Source organism: Platalea leucorodia (genome assembly GCF_965183815.1).
Source record: "Platalea leucorodia genome assembly, chromosome: 20".
NCBI lineage: Eukaryota > Metazoa > Chordata > Aves > Pelecaniformes > Threskiornithidae > Platalea > Platalea leucorodia.
In genome coordinates, this window is record NC_138842.1 from 4,616,880 (window position 1) to 4,635,866 (window position 18,987).

The 18,987-nt window shown below is 40.6% G+C and overlaps 1 protein-coding gene across 1 annotated transcript in view; it reads left to right on the plus strand.

The window, feature by feature from the left end:
- Positions 1 to 13,743: 13,743 nt before the first annotated feature.
- Positions 13,744 to 18,987, plus strand: part of CLMP (CXADR like cell adhesion molecule) — a gene marked incomplete at both ends in the record, with an annotated part of 40,466 nt that continues 35,222 nt past the window's right edge. Inside the window, 2 exon segments of the mRNA XM_082330856.1 lie at positions 13,744 to 13,850; positions 13,852 to 13,889. Of these exon segments, the coding sequence (XP_082186982.1) occupies positions 13,744 to 13,850; positions 13,852 to 13,889 (145 nt within the window).

An 18,987-nucleotide genomic window follows, 5' to 3' on the forward strand; every position in this document is an offset into this window, starting at 1 on the left:
GACAGATCCGTCATGTATCCATTAAAAGCAGGAAATGAGTCACCTAAATTTGGTATCTACTTTCTTGTAGCATCTGTTCCTCATCTAATGGTAGACTACTAAATAGCATGTTACTGAGAATTAGCTTACATACAGGATACACACATTTGAATCTAATACACAAAAGAAGGTGCAGCTGGTAACCCAGGAGGGGTTAGCCAAAGGACCTGACTGGTGAGCAGTTTTCTCTATGTGCACTTGAATGACAAGAGAGGGAAAATCCTGTTCAAGTTCAGTGTTTCTGGCAAAGGCACAGTATTCTGAATGACTAAACTAGCATGCAAGTGAACATCTTCAGCTGACCAGCAGTGTACAAATGAGATTTCTCCCACACACTGCTTCTCCGAACTGAAGAATTTCCATTTCTACCTTTAACCTCTCTGTCCTTCCCCTCCACCTTTTAAAAATATTTTGTATTTTAAGTTAGTTGCAGAAATTTAGTTTGGAGCTTTTCCAGGTTGGAGCCTTCAAGTCCCTGTCAGCAGAAGCCTGTGAGTTAAGAGAAAGAAATTTGCAAAAATCTGACACCTGCCACTTTCCATTGAGCTTTGGGTGGAAAATGTCCCTGGCCTCTTCCATTTTTAATGTCAGACTCAGCCTGGCGGAAAAGATTACCTCCAGGTAAAGTCATTCAGAACAGGAGTTTGTCTGCCAAGCCCCTCCTCTTTCACCCACTCCACTTATGTACCAGAACAGCCATGTGTACTTAGGCTGAGCATCGCTTTTTCAGTGGCAACCTTCTACAGGGGAGGTGCATTCAGTCTGCACAGACAGGATTGCTTCCTCTCAGATTGTATTTGTGAGGCTAGGACTCTAATGATATCCTGAGAAGATTCTCCTCTGCAGGAATGGAGCAGGCTGTCCCCTTTGCAATTCTTTCACAATAATAACCAGCTCATTTCAGGGGCTGGAAGAGATGCCAGAAGTTAGCAATGTGGGAAGTTCAAGCTTCCCAGATATTTAGCAGCCCTCTAATGCCCTTATTAGACTTCGCAGGGAGAATCTCAGCTGGAAAAGTGTCCGTTTTGTTCCAAAACCTATAGGATTAGGTATTTTAGCTCTTCGCAGCCTGGGCTACATCTATACTAAGAGAACAGCCTCCTTCTATTCTGTATATCAGCACTTCCAGAGCATTTCTGTGCTGCAAATTGGCAAGAAACAAGCATGTCAAGAGTTATGGGAGTTTACTTGAGCCAGAAAACTGTTGGACATATTCAACATTTGTATGGAGGTTGGTCAGCTTTAGGTTTAAATACATTTGGATTAGAAGTGAATCACATTGAAACACTTGGATTTCCACCCCCCAATTCCCTCTCAGAGATCAAGATCTCTAGCCCAGCAGAGGAGGTGCTGCATGGAAGAACTGACAGACCAGCATTCCTCTTTAGAAGGGGACTACGTAATATAGAATCCGCAAGGTGGTACCACCAATCTACAGTGGTACAGCTTTTCATACAAGAAAAGCAGACAATTCGAAATAAAAATACTGCCTTTCAGGTGATGCATTTCAGATTAGGACTCAAGCAATAGCCTGTAAGCTGCCTAAATCTTAAATGGCCAATAAGCAGATTACTTGAACAGGGAAATCTGGAAGGGGCAAGGAATTCTTGAAGGAAACTCAGTAACAGAATAGTCTAAAAATGGTTCCCTCATTACCTATGTACGAGGTAACAGTTGTGACATGATGAGAGCAAGATTTTACCAGATACCAAAGTAGCTAGATAGGGCTCATCTCTTAATTAGTACTGGACTAACTACCTTTAAAAAAAAAAACTTTATTCTTCTGGAAAAATAGGATTCAAGTTCTGCTACAGTTACCATCCCTGACAATATACTAAAAATCCACCAGCTAGCTCTGCTTCCTTCCCTACATAAGCTTATTGGGGAACCTGCATTCCTGATATTCCTCCAGGACCTCTCCAGCCTGAAGTCAGGGCATTCAGACCTGCCAGCCAGCTATCTCAGACACCGAGTTGCCCATGGAGAGGGCTTAGGGAAGTCTTACAAAGCTGCTCATCCCCCACTGAGCTTAGCATGTTCCTTTAGTGCAACACAAAGTACATTTTTTTCCCTCAAATCCTCAGAAACTTGCTTCAAGTGTCATTTTGAGCTGAATATTATAACCTGAATGTTCTAAAATAGAAGGAAATAAAAGCAAAAGGGATGTCATTCTTTCCTCACTGATGTCATAAGATACCGATGCTCTTTATTTATTGAATGCTCTCACTCCAGCCTAGCAATCTCAACATCTTCATGAATATTTCTATGCATACAGGATGAAGATCCTTCTGCTTCTCTCCTTACTGCTGGGACCATGAAAATTGGTTTCCTTAGAGATGCTAGGCTATCATAATTTGGCTATCAAGAAACCTGAGCAAACCCATCTTATCTATCTGCTCTCCTTAAACTAGAACTCCTTGTAATCAACAGAAATTCAGTTTCAAGTAGCCAGGAATACCTTCGAGACAGATTATTTATTTAATAACATGATTAATTCAAAGCACAGTACATGTGTGGTAAGCCTTTTCCAAATACTTAAACCCATGCCATCTCCCAAGAATAGTCACAGTAGGTGGAAGCAAGTGAAGAATAGAACAGTAACTCTGTTAAGTACAATTTACCAGACCCACATTAAGCAGCAAAAAGAGAATAAGACTCCTTCAGAACTTGTTCGGTCCTGGATGGAGTCAGTCCAACACACGGATCTTAACATCTGTACAAAAAACTCCAACAGGAACCAGGCTATAATACCTCAGAGGAAATGAAAAGAGAAATAGATGTTAAGTAACAGGAGACAGGAGCCTTACTTCACTTCAGCAAGCTAAGGCAGGGGTCAAGAGAGACAACTGATGAGGTCCTGCCTCCTGTCAGACAGCTGGCTTGTACAGAAAGCAATTCCTCCCTAAGGTACTGGCCTGAGCAGGTATCAAATTACTGCTATTAACCATGGTCCTGATTCTTCCACGCTGCCCACTGATACCCAAGCAATTTGACTATGACTCAGTCCACCAGACAAGAACATGGGACCATGAGGAAGGAGTCAAGGGATTTCCTGCATTAACCTGCAACATTCACTGTCTTTTTTTATTTCACTGCTTGAGCTTTTCGGAAGAATGGGGTGGATTTCACCCAGTCACAGCTTGGTAACAAAGGCAGAGCTGCAAAAGGAACTTTTAAGAACCTTGCCTGCATTGGCATCATAGGTTCCCATGGCCTGCATCCCTTCTCTGTGTTCAAGATTTCCTATCACTTCTCAGAAGAGTCCTCTGGGCCTTTGGGTTTAAATGGCTTTCATTGGTGCAACTGGGACTGTCAGAAAAGGTTTAGCAACTGAGCAGTAAACCTTTCTGAGTGTCTTTTAACCATACAGAGTCAGTGTCATAGCCTCAGTGACCAAGCTGGCATTTTAATAGAAGCTGAAAGAGCAGGTCTTGGAACCTTCACTCCTTACAGCTCACATTAAATTAGTAATATACATTAAATGAATATCTTAGATGGCATTATTTAAACATAACCTCGCAGGACATTTGCCTCAAGCAAACTGCAACAGAAAGGCTGAGAGATTATGTAGCTCATATATGCATGAGTGTACAACAACATGTTTGCACATGTAAGTGTGCCCAGGCAAGTTCACAAGCTTCAAAGTTTTTTTGAAGCATATGGACACACAGGGCACAAACCCAAACCCATTAAGGGTCCACACTGAAAAGCCAGCATTTTATAATTGATACAGTCATTTTTTAACAGGCTGGAGGCCTCCATTTTTCAGTCAGTCAGCACATGACTACTTTTTTTAAAAATCAGAACCATCAGTTTTCCTGGGTCAGGCACTTAGGGATTTAATGAAATCTTAAGAGAAGTGCCTCAGGTTACCTACATAGAGGTTTGCTTTGCTTTATTAGTGCAACAGTACACTAAATCATAGTTTGCACTAATTAAATTTAACAGTTACATATTAGTGTTAAGCAGCATGATGTAATACAGCCTACAGCAACAACTTGCACAAGTTCAACTATAGTAGTTGTACACTACTGGTGCAATAAAGCTGTCATCAAATAAAGCAATCCTTGTACATAGGATTGCATGTAGAACTTAGTGACATACAGAGAAGGAACCCACAACGTAGCCTCAAATTCAGCAAGTCCAAGTTCTCTAAAACAAGCCCAGAGAGAACATTCTACGCAGAAAGGCAAACAAAACTATGTTCAGACTCTCCAGACACTCTTTCAGAGTAATGCAGGCATCACTTAACTGTCCTGGAAACTGGATTAAGTCTTAACCATCTGTAAGTGGGAAGAGGACATCAAGTTCAAGACACAAAGATAAAAGCAGGCTGAGAAATTCACTGACAACACATTTTCTACTTCTAACCAGTAGCAAGTTGGCCCAATTACAGTACTGCAGCACACGGTTAACGCAACAGTCTGATAACACTTGCATTAGAACATTTAAACACCAGGACAGCAAGTCCAGAGATCAAGCTTCACAACCAAAAGTTGGTACTCATTAAACATGGGAAGTCACCTCTAATTCAAAGACAAAACTCCTTTTGATTCAAAGGGACATTTTCAGGTTTGGCATCTCTTCAGCATCTGGACCTCAGCCCACTCCTAGTGGACTGTCATATACATTCCACTTAAGCCACAGGTATCAACAGAGGTTGCACAAGGGCTGCTTTCTACAAGGGCTTCTTTTAAGTCAGGATTCCGACAAGCGCAGGCATAGAAACTGTAGTGTTCATCTTCCATTACAACCATGGAATTGCAGGATTATCTCTGTTCTGTCTCCTCTGGCCAGCATGGCTTACCATTATTTGTTTCCCATTGAAAACACTGATATGGATGCAGATAAAGAAATAAACAGCTTGGACTTATCACCACATGCGCTGAGAATGAGCTGGGTTACACACGTGGAACTTTTCATCTGGTAGGTAATGCGATCGCAGTCAATGTTGGAAGAAATTTAGATAACATCCTACTAGACAAGTCATTCACTGACACACTAAGACACACAGCACACTTACAAGTATTTTCCTGAATTTTTTTTTTTTTTTCCATTTTGTACCCAAATCTAGCTGGATTAACTCCAGTAAAAGCAGCAATGGACTAATAACAGGAGCTACCTACTTTAACTGCCCAATCAATGAATAACATATAGCTAGCTAAGCAGAAGAAAAATACCTGGTGGTACTCATACTGTAGGCAAAGGGTAGCATTTTAATGCCAGCTATGATGACTCAAACATGCAAACACAAGACAGGAAACATCTTAAATTTTAGGTCACCTTAAAACACACCCCGCACATTTGAGCCTCTCAGTACAGTTGTACACTGCACAATAGTGATACAATAGCTGAATAGCAATGAACAAAGTATTTCAACAATGTGTTCAAGCAACTGCAACCAAGAGAGGAAAATATGCCAGTCTTACCCAATAAGATATCAAGACAGCCATGAACAGTCATTAAATCTAGATATTGAGCAATTTCAATAGAAACATGCATACTTCAGCATTCATATTATTGTTGAGAGTTCCTAAAATTGACTCTATGAAGAACTATATGCTCAGGATGACATTGGCAAACAAGGAATTTGTCCTAATGGCTTTGTAAATGTTTCTTGCAACACTGGATACCTAATGAAATTATCTAGTCATTCTAGCCACTGACATTAGAAAATTTGACTGCTAAGAAAGAAAACAGAACTCAAGTGCAACAACTGTAAAGCAAAGGAAGAAACAGATCCCATCTAACCAAACTACCTATAACCTACAAACAGGCAACCTTCATCTTACAGCATCAAAGTGCTTAAAAACAGGTTCTAAGCAGCTGAAAAAGAACTTTTCCAACATATTTATGGAGATGTAAACCGAGGCACAACTTAACAGCTTGTTGTATCTCAGAGAGTAGGCAAGAGAGGCAGAACAGAACAGAATCCAGGACATGGGTGCTCAAATGGCACACAGTCATCTCCACAGCAGTCCATCACGCCATTCCAGTTAATGCTTTATGTTGGCTATCCTTGAATAAATAGGCTCTTCAGTTATTCCACATACTCTAAATGAACTCTGTATTAGTGAAGACTAAAACAAAACTCCAGGGACAGAAGGTTTCTGCCTGGCCCCTGCTTGCAACAGACTGGCTGCCATTCAAAACCACATTACCCCCATGTCATTTTCACTTGACAGTATTTTTTAACATTGACCTAGAAAAAAATGTTTAAGAATGAGCCCACAAGTCTCCGCTAATCATCTTAACTTCATCCTTTCCCCCCCACTCCTGTGCTAAGTCACTGTGTGGGGTTAGTACACCCACTAAGCAGTTGGGTGAAGTTTTCAAATGTGTTTCCTGTGGCCCTGTAAACAGCCACTGCACATCAAAAACTTTGACCTGCTTCCAAGTTGACTTGGGTAGTAGTCAACAGATCAGTTTTATGCATGCCATTGTCCCTAATGACAAGGTTCATAGATGAGAAAGAAATTTCTAAGATACAAGCTGTTTCTTCACCTTCTCTGGTTTGATACAAATCTTTCTTTTCCTTAGGGTCACGGAAGACCTTACCCAGTTGTTAAACACTGCTGCTAACAAACTGGTGACTGATCTAAGAGCGCAGAAGTAAAGATAGAGATGTGGAAATAATACATAGTGACCATTTCCACATGGGAATGACCTGCTGGTTCCTCCTTCTGCCCTTCTCTACAGCTGAATAAATGCAAAGTACAAGAGAACCAGACTGTGGTTTGGGACTTGCAGTTTCAGTCTCAGCATGGATATTACTAGATTGCCCTGCCTACTATATACAGCAGCTTCAAGTTCACTGCTAAGTATTCCTAAGCATACTTAGCAGGAAAACTCATAAAGCATTTCTTCCTTCCCCTTGATTTTTTTAAGATACTTCTTTTCTAAGTCAGCACTTCTAAATAATCTCTTCTAATATTGAGAGGAAAATCTTGTTTGCTAACCAAAACACGTTACATTCTGTTAACCAAGCCAAAGGACTTACTTTTCTGCCAGCAGCTGGCAATACTGTGTCATACAAACTGCATCCTATGATGGAAGTAGTTAAGAATGTAAGCTTCAGTCTAGTTGTTTACCAGCAGAAGAAAGTTTAAAAGGGCAGAAGTACTTGGACAGAAGTTACCTGAAAGCAATTCAGAAGCACATTATAGCTTGCTACTCTGGAGCATATAACAATAAATTTGTTCAAATGCAGCACTGATATTTATATTGAAAGTATCAAAATATTTGTTTAAAGCTGAGAAGAACAACAGCAAAGTCAAATGTGAAGTTCACCTTTTACCTTCGACAGTTTCGTTTAAAAAGGCTTAAACATTTGTTCTTGGGGTAAAAAAAATTCTCCTTAATTTTTCTGCAGGTCAGACTTCATCTCTACTAACCTTTGAAGAAACGAATTTCTACAGAGTCAAGACAGCGCTCATGATGAGCCTTCTTATCTCCATTGCACTTAAAGACAGACAGACACTCAAGCATAAAAAAACAGCTGCAAGGAGTTTTGCAAGTCTATTAATCAGTACTGTAGGACTATATTTTTAAGTTAATGAAAAAATTCTGTCCCCCAGGATTGACATCTTATCTGTTCAATTATAGTAAACTGCATTATTGCTTTCTTTTACTTCTAAGCATCTGAGCAAGTTTCTGGTTTATGTTCAGTTTCAGCTATTCCTGAAAGAACTCATACCCAGAATTAACAGAGTGTTTTGCACTGTGAAAACACTTGGCAAACAAACTTCTACTTTTTGTTTCACAACAATGTTTGAAGGCTCCAGCTGAGACACAGATTCCATATGGCTAGTTGCTATACTAGCAACTACTGTGCTATATAAAAGTAGTACAGAAAAAAAAGAGAAAAGAAAAAAATGTGAAGGGATAATGTGCAGAATATCACATAATAGATCAGTGACAGGGCTAGCAGGAAGGACTGAGGATATCTGTCAACTCAAATGTGCCAAGTCTTCCCTCAATTAAGAGCTTCAACAGTGCAAAAGCTTCTCCAATAGAGAGCTACACCAACACAAAAAGCACCATCAGAACTAAACTATTAATGCTTAGAAGTCACAAGCACTTACTAGAAAGATACCACAGTTAGCCAAGCCTCCCCTAAGCTAAGGTTTAGGCAGAGTAACACCTAAGCAGTCTCACTCAATCCTTCTCCAGCATTTTTTTTTTTTCCAATGTTTTCCTATATTTTACTTAAAATAAAGTTAAGTTCATATACTCAAACCATTCCCCAACACATTAAAATTGTACTTAGTTTAAAAGTATAAAAGAGGAAGAAGGTCCTCTCAGAGATGCTCTTTAAAAACTAACACCCTGCTATCTAGTATCAGAAGCTCAGGTTATCTTGATTAACTGAAATCTTCCCTGGTTCACTAGGTATCATTATATTCTACTAACTATTATTTACTTACTTAACTCTGTTCATAGAAGAACTACTTTAATATTATACATAATATTATAATGAGGTAGATCTTGCACCTCTACATGTTTGGCATTTGTTGGTTCAAGCAGATCATGAATATAAAGTAAAATCTTTTTTACTTTGGACTTCAAATGACAACAAACAAAAAAAGCAATCTGCCTATTAAAAGTATTTTTAGTCAAAATAAATTCTTACTTTTAAAAAAAATGTTGTTTTTACTTACCTTGTAATAAAAGCAACAAACAACTTATTTTTCTTAGCCATTATTCTCACATACATACTTCTCCCTAGCTAGTTTATTCAGCTTTTCCTCCAACATTTTCTATCACTATCCACTACATATATATTAAAATAAACATTAAAAAAAATTTAAATCTTTCAAGCTTACAAACCATTAAACTGTTTTCTACCATAACTCCTCCACCAAAGCGAGCAACCACTCTTCTCTCCTGCTTTTTAACTTGTGTTCTGACCCTCCCTGTTTAATCTCATCTGCTCCACACCTGTGTTCTGACCCTCCCTGTGTAATCTCATATGCTTCACACCTGTGAGTTGTAGATAAGCTAATTACTTGCCAATTTTCTAGTCTCACAGCTGGGAAATTAAAGCACAGTGTTTCATTGGCAGGTTTTTCAGAGGAAACAGAATAAAACCCAGCATTCTTGAGTGATGTGTTGTTTCTGTTAGAGTAGGGCTGAACTCTGAAGGTGAGAAGATACTATTGTTTGCTTATGATGCTTTTGTATTTTATTAGACTAGTTGACAGGGTTTTAGTTGAGTGGATGTTTTCCTTCTCATTAAAGTTTTGTTAAAGCTTTAGTTGAAAACAAAAGCCTTGTATTATATAGATATTTAAAGGTTTTGGTATTAATGAAAACAAAACTTTGTAAACTTTCACCTGGTTTGCCGTATAATATAAGTAGTTTATGTTGTGCTCAGTTCTTCACTGTTGTAATAACAACAACATAATAAAGACTAAAAATGCTTTTTCTGTGTATAAGGAATTCTTTATGTTCTTATTCCTCAAAGTATAAATGCAGAGCATAGTTACAGGTTTACATAGAAAATAAGATGATCCAAAAAACAAATAAGCTTATATTCCTATAGAACAAACATAAAAATAAATGTTGGAGGAACAAGCTGTGCAGACAGGGGCACTTCAAGCTAGTTAGAGGTTTTGGAGCTTTTTGGTTGGTGTTTTTTAGAGATATATTCACTGATAGTGTGAGTGTGAAGGCTTGTTGAAGTGAGGCTTTTTATTAATACTAAATGACTAATAGTGCTTTTATGATCAATTATTGAAGTCTACTTAAGAGATGAGAGCTTCTTAAACAATAACTGGTTTATAAGTTAATATCTGAGTCCTGATGTATAAAGCAACCTTTCCAGTAGTCCCTTGTTGTGAAAAGAAATCTCCGAAGGGTTTTATTTTCTACCTAAATATTCCTTGTTGTGTGTTTTGAGTTTTCTTGTGCAGAGACTAGACTGTTGTTTGCCTTTCCTTTGTCAGAATTTTCTTTGTGTTTTTTCAGTTGTAAAGTCAAAAGCTGAACAGAATGTGGTTGTGCTCAAGAGATTCAAGTGCTCATCTGCCTCTCTTGGTGGATGAACCCTGTTCTGCTGGCTGTATCAATAAGCTGCTTAAATTATTTAAACTGTGTGAGGTAAGTCTGTATTGGGAGTCTCAGAGAACAGACTCAATAAAGAATCAAGAGGGTAGCTGAGTAGCAGTAGTGTGTGTTACTGCTGTGTAATAACAGTTCTGGAAGAAAACATTGTTTCTGGATATGTTTTGAGTGACAGGGGTGTTAGAGGTGCTGTTGCTGGGCATACGCAGCACTGTTTAGTGTTGAGAAGATAGTGTGCAGTTCTGCAGCAACGGGGGGCAGTTGCATCTCAAGGAGCTGTTTCCCTGGAGCAGGAAGAGCAAAGTGAAAGGAATAACCTGATTAAAAAAATGAGTAGGGTTTAGAGAAAGGATCCCTGACATGCTTCTACTAGCTGAGGTGTAGGAACAAGCTAACAAGTGCTGGGCAGGCTCTTGGGGCATGCAGATTTTAAGAGACTGTGTTTTGCTGAAAGGGGTCATTCATGCAAATATAAAAGGGGCTGAAATAGAGCCTGCACCAGGGAAGGCCACCAAAAAGCTGGTCTGTGGCCCATGAGCAGTTCTACAGGTGTTTGTATACAGCTATTTTAATCTGAACCTACCTGAGACTTAAAAGTCAGGGCCTGTCAACAGCAGTACAGGAACCCTGAAAACGTACCTCAATTTATAATGTTTTTTTATTAAACTTTTTTCCTTAATGCTTATGATATCAAACATCAGTTTTTCTATTTCACTCTTCTCCCTGCTGAGAAGTGCATGATACATAGCTCCCATGCTGTGCTAGCATTGTATAGGAACCAGTGAAAGCATTCACAAGCATACTAGAAGAATTTGCCCCTTCTGGAAAAATAATGTGCTGCAGATAGGACCTATTCCCCCAAACACAATCAGCAGAGGTCTTGAGAGGATGTGCTGGTGTGAGTGGCATGGGTGTCCTTATATGTACTTACACCAGCCTTTAACTAGCCTCTCAGTGAAACTGTTACGCAAACAAGTGAGATACCCTTGCCATAATAGGTATGAACAGCAGAGGGAGAATCCCCACTGAACCCCAAAGCAAACTTGCTCTTGAGGAGCTTCCTGAAGGGCTGAATGCAATGTGAGAACAGGCTGTGGAATGGCTTCTCTGAGATGACAGAGGAGATTTTGCATGCATGGCCTCCTCTTTCATTCTCCACATCCTCCTCCGTGTACATCCCTCAAACATCCCAGCTCTCTAGATTTCAGTGGAAGCTGGGCAGCGAGTGCAGGGTGACAACACTTCTCTCTGTCTTGGTTTCTGATGCATTGATTCTATTAAAGCAAAGCAGCATGCTGGGTATTTACAGCATAGCTTGGGATGTCTTCTGTCAGATTCATAATGCAGAGAGACAAGCTCAGGGCTGCTTGGCTTCTAGAGAGCGGGGGAAGGGATTAAATGCACTTTTCTCCATTGATTTATGTCCTGCACTGAAAATCAATGATGTTCTCTCAGATCCACTCAGCTGTTTGAAAACTAGCAGCCTGTTTGGTTAAGTGTGTGGGGAAAAGTTCTGAAGGAATCAGCTCTTATGGTATGGGTAGATGGGACAGATACAGCTGCTCTGTAGGAACTGTTATATTCACCTGATAATGATTGCTTTTGTATTATCAGGCTATATTAGTTGAATATGCTGTGTAAAACACATTGTCTCTGTTACAAAGAGAACAGCTGTTTTGGAGAGGAGGAGCCAAATGCTGCTTTTGTTTCCATCTGAGGCTTGGAGGGGCAAATGGAACTTTAATGAAACAGGATGCAGAAGGATAATTATCTGTGTTATTTCTCTCTGATGGGATCTACCTGAATCTAGGGTCTGATTTTGTCCAGGGTAGCAGTGTTTCCTGTCCTCCAGTAAATGCTTGAAAAGCTTGTACTATAACAAAGAGCTAAGGTACTGAATTCCTGTAGAGCTTCTAAGCATAGTGCCCCTCATTGTGGACTTCACAAAGATTGCTGTATTTGTTTCCATCCCTGAAGAGGGAGAGCAGCATACTATCCCTGATTTTACAAGGGAGGTATAGAGAAACTACATGTAGATGGGGTTACACAGGGAGCTAATGAGAGAGCTTGAAACTGAAGTCTGAGGTCTCAAACCACAGGCTGGCAGCCTTGCATGTGGCCTTCTCTTTCTCTTAGGTCTTAGAAATACTTTCATAAGTGTTCCTAAGGGAAAAGACTTTTGTTCTGTCTTCCAAAGCTTTCCTTCAGCCCCAAGCTGCACAAGATGTGTAATCAGCTGTGTAGGGTGGACATATATGTGTGAGTATGCCTATTTTTTAGAAAAAATGCAGTTGCTGCTTATGTAGATGCACATTAGTAGATTTAAATGAATTGGGGTTCTGGTACATGTATAGCTGTGGCAGCACCCAGATCAGCACAGGATAGCCACCCAAATGCTTGCTCAGCTTCTTGAATGGTTCTACAGCCACTGTAGAGTTTCAGGTAGCCAGTGTTACTCTTCTGTTAATACCCACCCAGGCTAGCTGAAAGCGCTTTGCTTTTTTGAAAAGCCCATGTATCCTAGGCCATATGGATGTAAAGGTGCAAGCATGACCTGTATGTGTGTAAAGTGCAATAGATCAGAACAGTTGTGTATATGCACACTGTTTCCATGGCCTTGCTGTGAGCACCGAGATTTATACATGTTTTACAAAAGAAAGTTCTGTTCTGGCTGGTTCAGGTTAGATGGTCGAAGCCATCTTCTGTGAACTCTACTCCCTGCCACATTTGATCCTTCTTACTGAAGCAAAGAGGTTTGCCTTCACTGCTGTGATGGCAGAAATGGAATAGAGTATCTGAGCTAGTTTTTAAAACTTGCTAACTGGACTGGGGTGAAGCTGAAGATGGGCTGTAAAGGTCTCTCGGGCTGGCTTAAAATGGCCTTTGGAAGCGAGTTATAAGTTGCAGTGCACAGCAGTCACTAAATGTAGACAACTGATGTCTGCTTGATTTGGCTTCTCCTCTTGTCAGTGAAGCACAGATAAAATGCATAATTAAATAGTTAGGAATTTTCTCTCCTAGACACTCAAAGAAAACAATGAGGCAAATGGAGAGTCTTCCAGTAAGACTAAAAACTCTAATTCTGCAATTTACTAGCTACAAAAGAGAATAAAGATAATGTATACATGTGAGTGTGTTTATCATTCTGAAGAGCATGTGTGCTTTTTTTCTGGGAGTCTCTCTCTAGCCCTTGAGTGATGAATCTGATTTTTTTCCGTGCTGGATTTTTACTGCTTCCAAACTTAACTGTTTTGACACTAGAGAAATCCTTGTGTTTCTCCTCCAAATGTAAATATATATATATTATTTCTAGAAATTATCTCTACCTCACCCACATGACTGGTCTTTACTATTAATCCCAGCTGATGGCAGGGAGGGGCTCTTCTGGGAGGCAGCCATGTGGTGAACATTGAGCACAGTGTTTTCCCCTGCTTCTCTCCTTTTCAGACAAGCAGAATTGTTCTATGCTGCTGTAGACGTGAACTCCTTGCTGCACTGCCTCTGTCTCCTCTCTTCCAGAAACTCAAGGGCCTGAATTACCAGCTGCAGAGATCTCGCTGAATCTGGGTGGAATATGGACAAGGAGATGAATAGCAGAAGGGAAGAAAGAGTGAAGTTGGTTATTTTTCTGGCACATGGATGCAATTACACTCAGTGCATTCCAGAGGCGTTCCTTTGAATCCTGTGCAGGTCTGCCTGCGGTTCCTGGGAGAAAGGAAGAAAAAGGGAGGAAAAGTCCCTCTTGCTTGGAGACGGAATGTCTGCACTTTCAATTCTCTTTTTAGGTAGGTTGGCTGTTTGGTTTTGTTAAGTGTTTTTAATCAAACTTCGATGTGCCCTCACTACATGACTGAGATTCATTTCTGATGAGCTAGAGAAAGGCATTTGTAAAGAAAAAACTTTTATGAAAAACTCCAATTTCAGTGTTGTTGGGGTTCTGATGCTTTTCTTGTTGCTTTATTAGCAGATTGAGAGAGATCTCTTAATATCTGGATTCATTTTTTAGAAGTGGTGGTTAAACGGACTCCTTTTGGAATGTATGTTTCTTGTTTAAAGAGAGCAGTGATTTTAAGCGATGAACTAGCGAGGGGCTTGAACCTCTTTGGCAAAACAAGGTGAACAAAATGTCTTTGTTTCGGGCAGAGTGTCAAATTTGTTTAACTCTCTTTTGATTTGCTTAGGCATTTAACATTCAGATTTTAAAATAAAAAGGCATTATTGTTTCTAATTGATGCCTAAGATTAGAAACAGATGTGTTGAAGTGCAAGAGGGAGGAGTTGGGGGGGGGAAGAGGATGGGAGAAGGGAGATAAAGGGGGAAGGCAAGAAATGGGAAGAAAAAAGGCTGTTGAAAGAAGGGAAAGAAAAGAGGTAGAGGTTGACTGTTGAATAGGAGAGGAGCTGAGAATGGGAAAGGAGACATTAAAGGAAGGCGAGAGTGAAGGCAGAACGGCTGAAGAGAACTGTTTGTTAAAGCCATAGCCTATGGAGAAAAAGAGTTTGCAGCCCTGAGGTCTTTGAGGGGGCTTGCCTACAAGACTGCCTCAGAAGCAGCCTGGGTTTCTGCATCTCCAGAGGCTCTGTAATGTGATGAGTGAGCTCCTGTCTCCATTCTGCTCACCAGATTGTGCTGACAAGCAGATAGCTTAGAAACCTGTTGTGGTGAGCAAAGGCTGTGATTCCTGGGTCCTCCTGTCCCCTGGGAACCTGGGTACAGGTGTGAAAAAGTGAGTTGGTCTTTGATTCCCTGGCAAGAGTTGAGCCCCACAGGGTGGTGGACCGATGTGGCTGGGCACAGGTAGAATAGTTTTTGGACAACTATAAAGAAATGTTGCAGGGGACAGCCCTGTCCTTAAGTCTCACAGGTGTGCAACATAGACTAGCTGGATTTCTAGATATTTGAAAGACAGGCAGCACTTGTAGAGCTGCTGAATAAATTGTAGAAAAGGTTTTTGCTCTAGGGATTGCTGTCAGCAAAGGCTTTCTCTGTAGGAGTGTGACAGGGGGCTTGAACATGCTGCAGAGTCTGCATGGGAGTGCAGGCAGCAGTTTGTCCCCCCCCTGCACATCTGCCTTGGCTGTTTGTCTCAATATGGTGGAGATAGTGTTTAAAGAAGACTCCAGGAGATGAGGTAGCAAGGTTAGGATGAACAGCTAGGCTTCTGCCAGAGGTGTCTGGGCTAGGTCAGCCCTGCAGAAATGGCCAGGAAAGTTGTTCTGTGGAAATTAGGAGACAAAGGTAGGTTGCTTACCTCACTGATGGAGACAAATGGAACTGCAGTCTTTGATCCACCAACCCTATTCAGCTGATGAATATTCCTCTCTGTTGAAGGCTTGGAGCAAAAAGAATAAGCTGTTGGCAGAGAATAGGTGCTTTTGGCTGTAATGTAATGACAATTTACCTTTGCATGACTAGTGCTGCTTTTATCTATAAAACACAATGGGCTTTATCATTGTTACTATGTCTTTGGCATCTAGGTATCTCCACTATGCTAGTAACACAAAAAAAAAGACAGTCTGCCCTCAACATCTTATGCCTTCACCCCATGAGTTGAGTTTCTCAGCCTCTCTCAAATTGTCCAGGCACTGGTGAGGGGAGGATAAGTGACTTTCCAGGTTTTGCTGTGAGCTTTGGGATGTTTTGTTTCCTGGTACTACAGTAGGCATTGCCCCTTGTCTTGCCCATGCTTTACCTGTCTTGTCAACAGATAACTTGGTGTTTCTGCTATGTGTCCAGCTTCATTCACCGATATTAGCAGTGTGCTCCAGGGAAAAGTAAGGAAGTATTGTGGTTCCCTGTTCCTAGATTGTCCTGAAAACAAGGAGGCTGGGAAGTCTTATTTCCTAGCCAAAGTCTAATTAGATTTTCTGCAGTAAAAATGTATAGAAGTGCCAATGATGGCTTAGTTTTCTTGGTAATAATGTGAAAGACTAATGTGGAAAAAAGGGTTTAGAGAAGCTAAGCAAACTTGAAAGGAAGGTTGCCTGGTTTGGGTTTTCATTATGTTGCCTTGTTTGGGTTTTCATTAAATATACTAATAGAATGGCTAATATATACAGTCCTTGTCTTTTATGCTGTTTACCTCTCTGGGGCAGTGAACAGCTGTGTGAGGAGACAGGAAACAGGAGCCAATTAGTTTTAAGCAGACTTTTAAAACAAGGCAAGATGAAAAACTTAAGTGTGGGCAAGAGCATGACCATGCTTATTTCCCTAATAAAGGCTAGGTAAATGAAGCAGGAACGAGTGAGGAGCGGAAGATGATGCATGCTAATGTGTGTGCCTACATGTATGTGTATGGAACATCTGAATCTCATCTCAGTCCACAGCTGGTAAAAATTGTTTCAAACTGTGTAACACACTGCACTCTTAATCAAAATGGAAATTTCCAAGGGAAATATCTGTGATTCTTTATTTCTGAGTGTAAAAATTTCATAATAGAATGTTGCATTTCTCAGTTGGTAAAAAAACTAGCAAATGCTTTCATTTAGATGTTTTACTGAATTGGTTTAAATTTTCTCGTGCTGGAAGTCTCCTTTGCCTTCTTTCAGCCCCTCCAAGTCAATTTTGAATATTTTTAATATTCACTGCTATTGGCAGTGAACCTTTACATTAGTGTTAGGTGTTGTTTATCACAATGCACGTTTAGTCTGGCTTACAGTTGTCTGACAAAGATGTGTTCAGTGTGTTATATAGGGGTGGTGTTGCTAGAGGGGCTGCAGCCATAATAGCCAAAGTACCTGACGTAGCTGAGCCTGCCCTCTAAGCTCCGAGGTCCATGACTCTCTTACAGCCCTGTCCCGGGGGTATACTGTTGCTGCATTGAACACCAAGACTCCGATTGTCTCACTGCACTGGGAAAAAGGTTATGGTGCAGATCCTTCCAGTGCCTGTTGGCATGAGCAATTGGGTCTGACAGCATGCATTTGCCTAGGTATTCACCAGACTTCTAGCTTGAAAATCTGTGATGATACGGAAGCAGCTCTGCAGCATTCAGCAGTGGTAGGTCAGCCTGGGGCTGTGCTCTAGTGTGCTGACTCTGGCCTTCTCTCCTGCTTTAAGAGCACAGGCAACCTGCAGTGTGCCCTATCGTATCTCCTTGAGATCCTTCTCCTGAAACCCTTGCAATACTACACTCCAGCAAAGCCAAGAACCACTGCAATGTTATTTAAAAGAAAAAGCACTCCTGCTCCCAGTGAGGTTACTGGCAAGTTTTACATTTTAATGGAATGCTTCTGCCTGGAACTAGTAAAAAGCAAGGGGGACTGTTTTAAGCAACCTGAAAACGTAAGCTGATGGATCTTACGTTTACACTGATTTTTTCCAGGTATTTCCCAAATTTCTCAGTGGCAACTAACAGTATATAATACATTTGCTATTTCCTAGTTTTCTTATGGCTCTTTGCCGCCTTTGCCTGTTTCATGGTGTAATTAAAAGCTTGGTGGAACAAGGATTTTGCCCCATGTTTTTACAGCACTTAAAAACAAAGCCTTGGCTCATGAGTGGAGTACAAAAAAAAAAATCTGTAGCTGTGAAAAGGGGTTTTGTGTGTGATTTTTGCTGTGTGGATTTCACCTTTTCTTTGTGTCATTGGATTCTGAAGGAGTACAGGTAACTTCTTGGTGTTACTTCTTGGTGTAACTTCTTAGCTTGAAAGACTATTCTCCCAAGGACAGCTTCATATAATCAATAAATGACAGCTCATTTCTGTCATGAAAACTCCAAAAGCAGTCAACAAAACATCAACTGTATGCAGGATTCAGCCTGTTACAGTAGTGTGAATTTAGTTCTAGGACAGGGCAGAGGGCTCTTTAATAGAACACTATAGGAGTACCTGAGGAAATGGAGCAGTGTATCCATTTGGCACTCCAGGGGGAACTGAAAGGAGCTAGACATAATCGAGTTGCTATCTGGCAGGGTATCAGGGTTAACACTCCTTGTGAGACACTAAAATATTTCTAAAGCCAGGGATTACTTGCATCAAATGCTTTCTGTCAAGAAACTTGATGAGAAATGGCCTATTTTTATGTAGTAGTGCTTTGTTTTATATTAAATAGTTTGGATTTTTAGCATCTACAAAAAAAAGTTTATTTTGGGGGTTATTTTTATCCTTTGTTTCTTCCATTTTACTGTGAGGAAGAAAAGGGGGGGGAAAGGTAACCTTCCAGAGTGAGGAAAAGCAGCATGCCAAAGTTCAGTTGAAATTCTGAAGATGAATTTACTTTATGGGAAACAGGGCTGGGGCGTGGAGGCAACTTTCTGAATTTCCCATGGAAAACTGGTGTTTTGCCTTTGTGCCCACCCTGGACCTCGTCTCCTCCATGTAGAATTAGTGGTCTGTTTCTGTGGGGTACTCTGGCCCACTTCAGAAGGACACTTTGTGTAAGAGCAGCACAAGCTTCCCAGAAATGTCATTGCACAACTGGCTTGGAGACATCCTGATGTTTATCCTCAGGATCACAACAAACACCCCTGTTTTCCTCAAGGCAAATACAGGGCTTTGTAGGGAACTGAGCAGGTTTGCAATCTGGGATTTGTTTGAGTTTTCAGGAACTGCCTGCAAAGAAATGTAAACAGTCACTCTGACAAAGCCTTGTGTGTATTTGAAAAATGTTCTGTGTTTAAGTGTGCCTGCTACACCATAGTAAATGATTGCAGGTATGTGTCTAGTACCAATGAAGTGGGGTGCTGCAAGCTGCTTTCTATACCTTTTTTCTTCAGAAATAGTCCTCACAGCCTTAGCCAAACTATACCTTAGATTTCTAGCTAAATCAGTCCCCTGTGTTAGCCAAGGCACTAATCATTGCTTGTGTATCTGTAAGGTATTTTATACACTTGCAGAGAAAGCTTGGCTCATGCACACACAATATTGTGCCTATCTCGCAT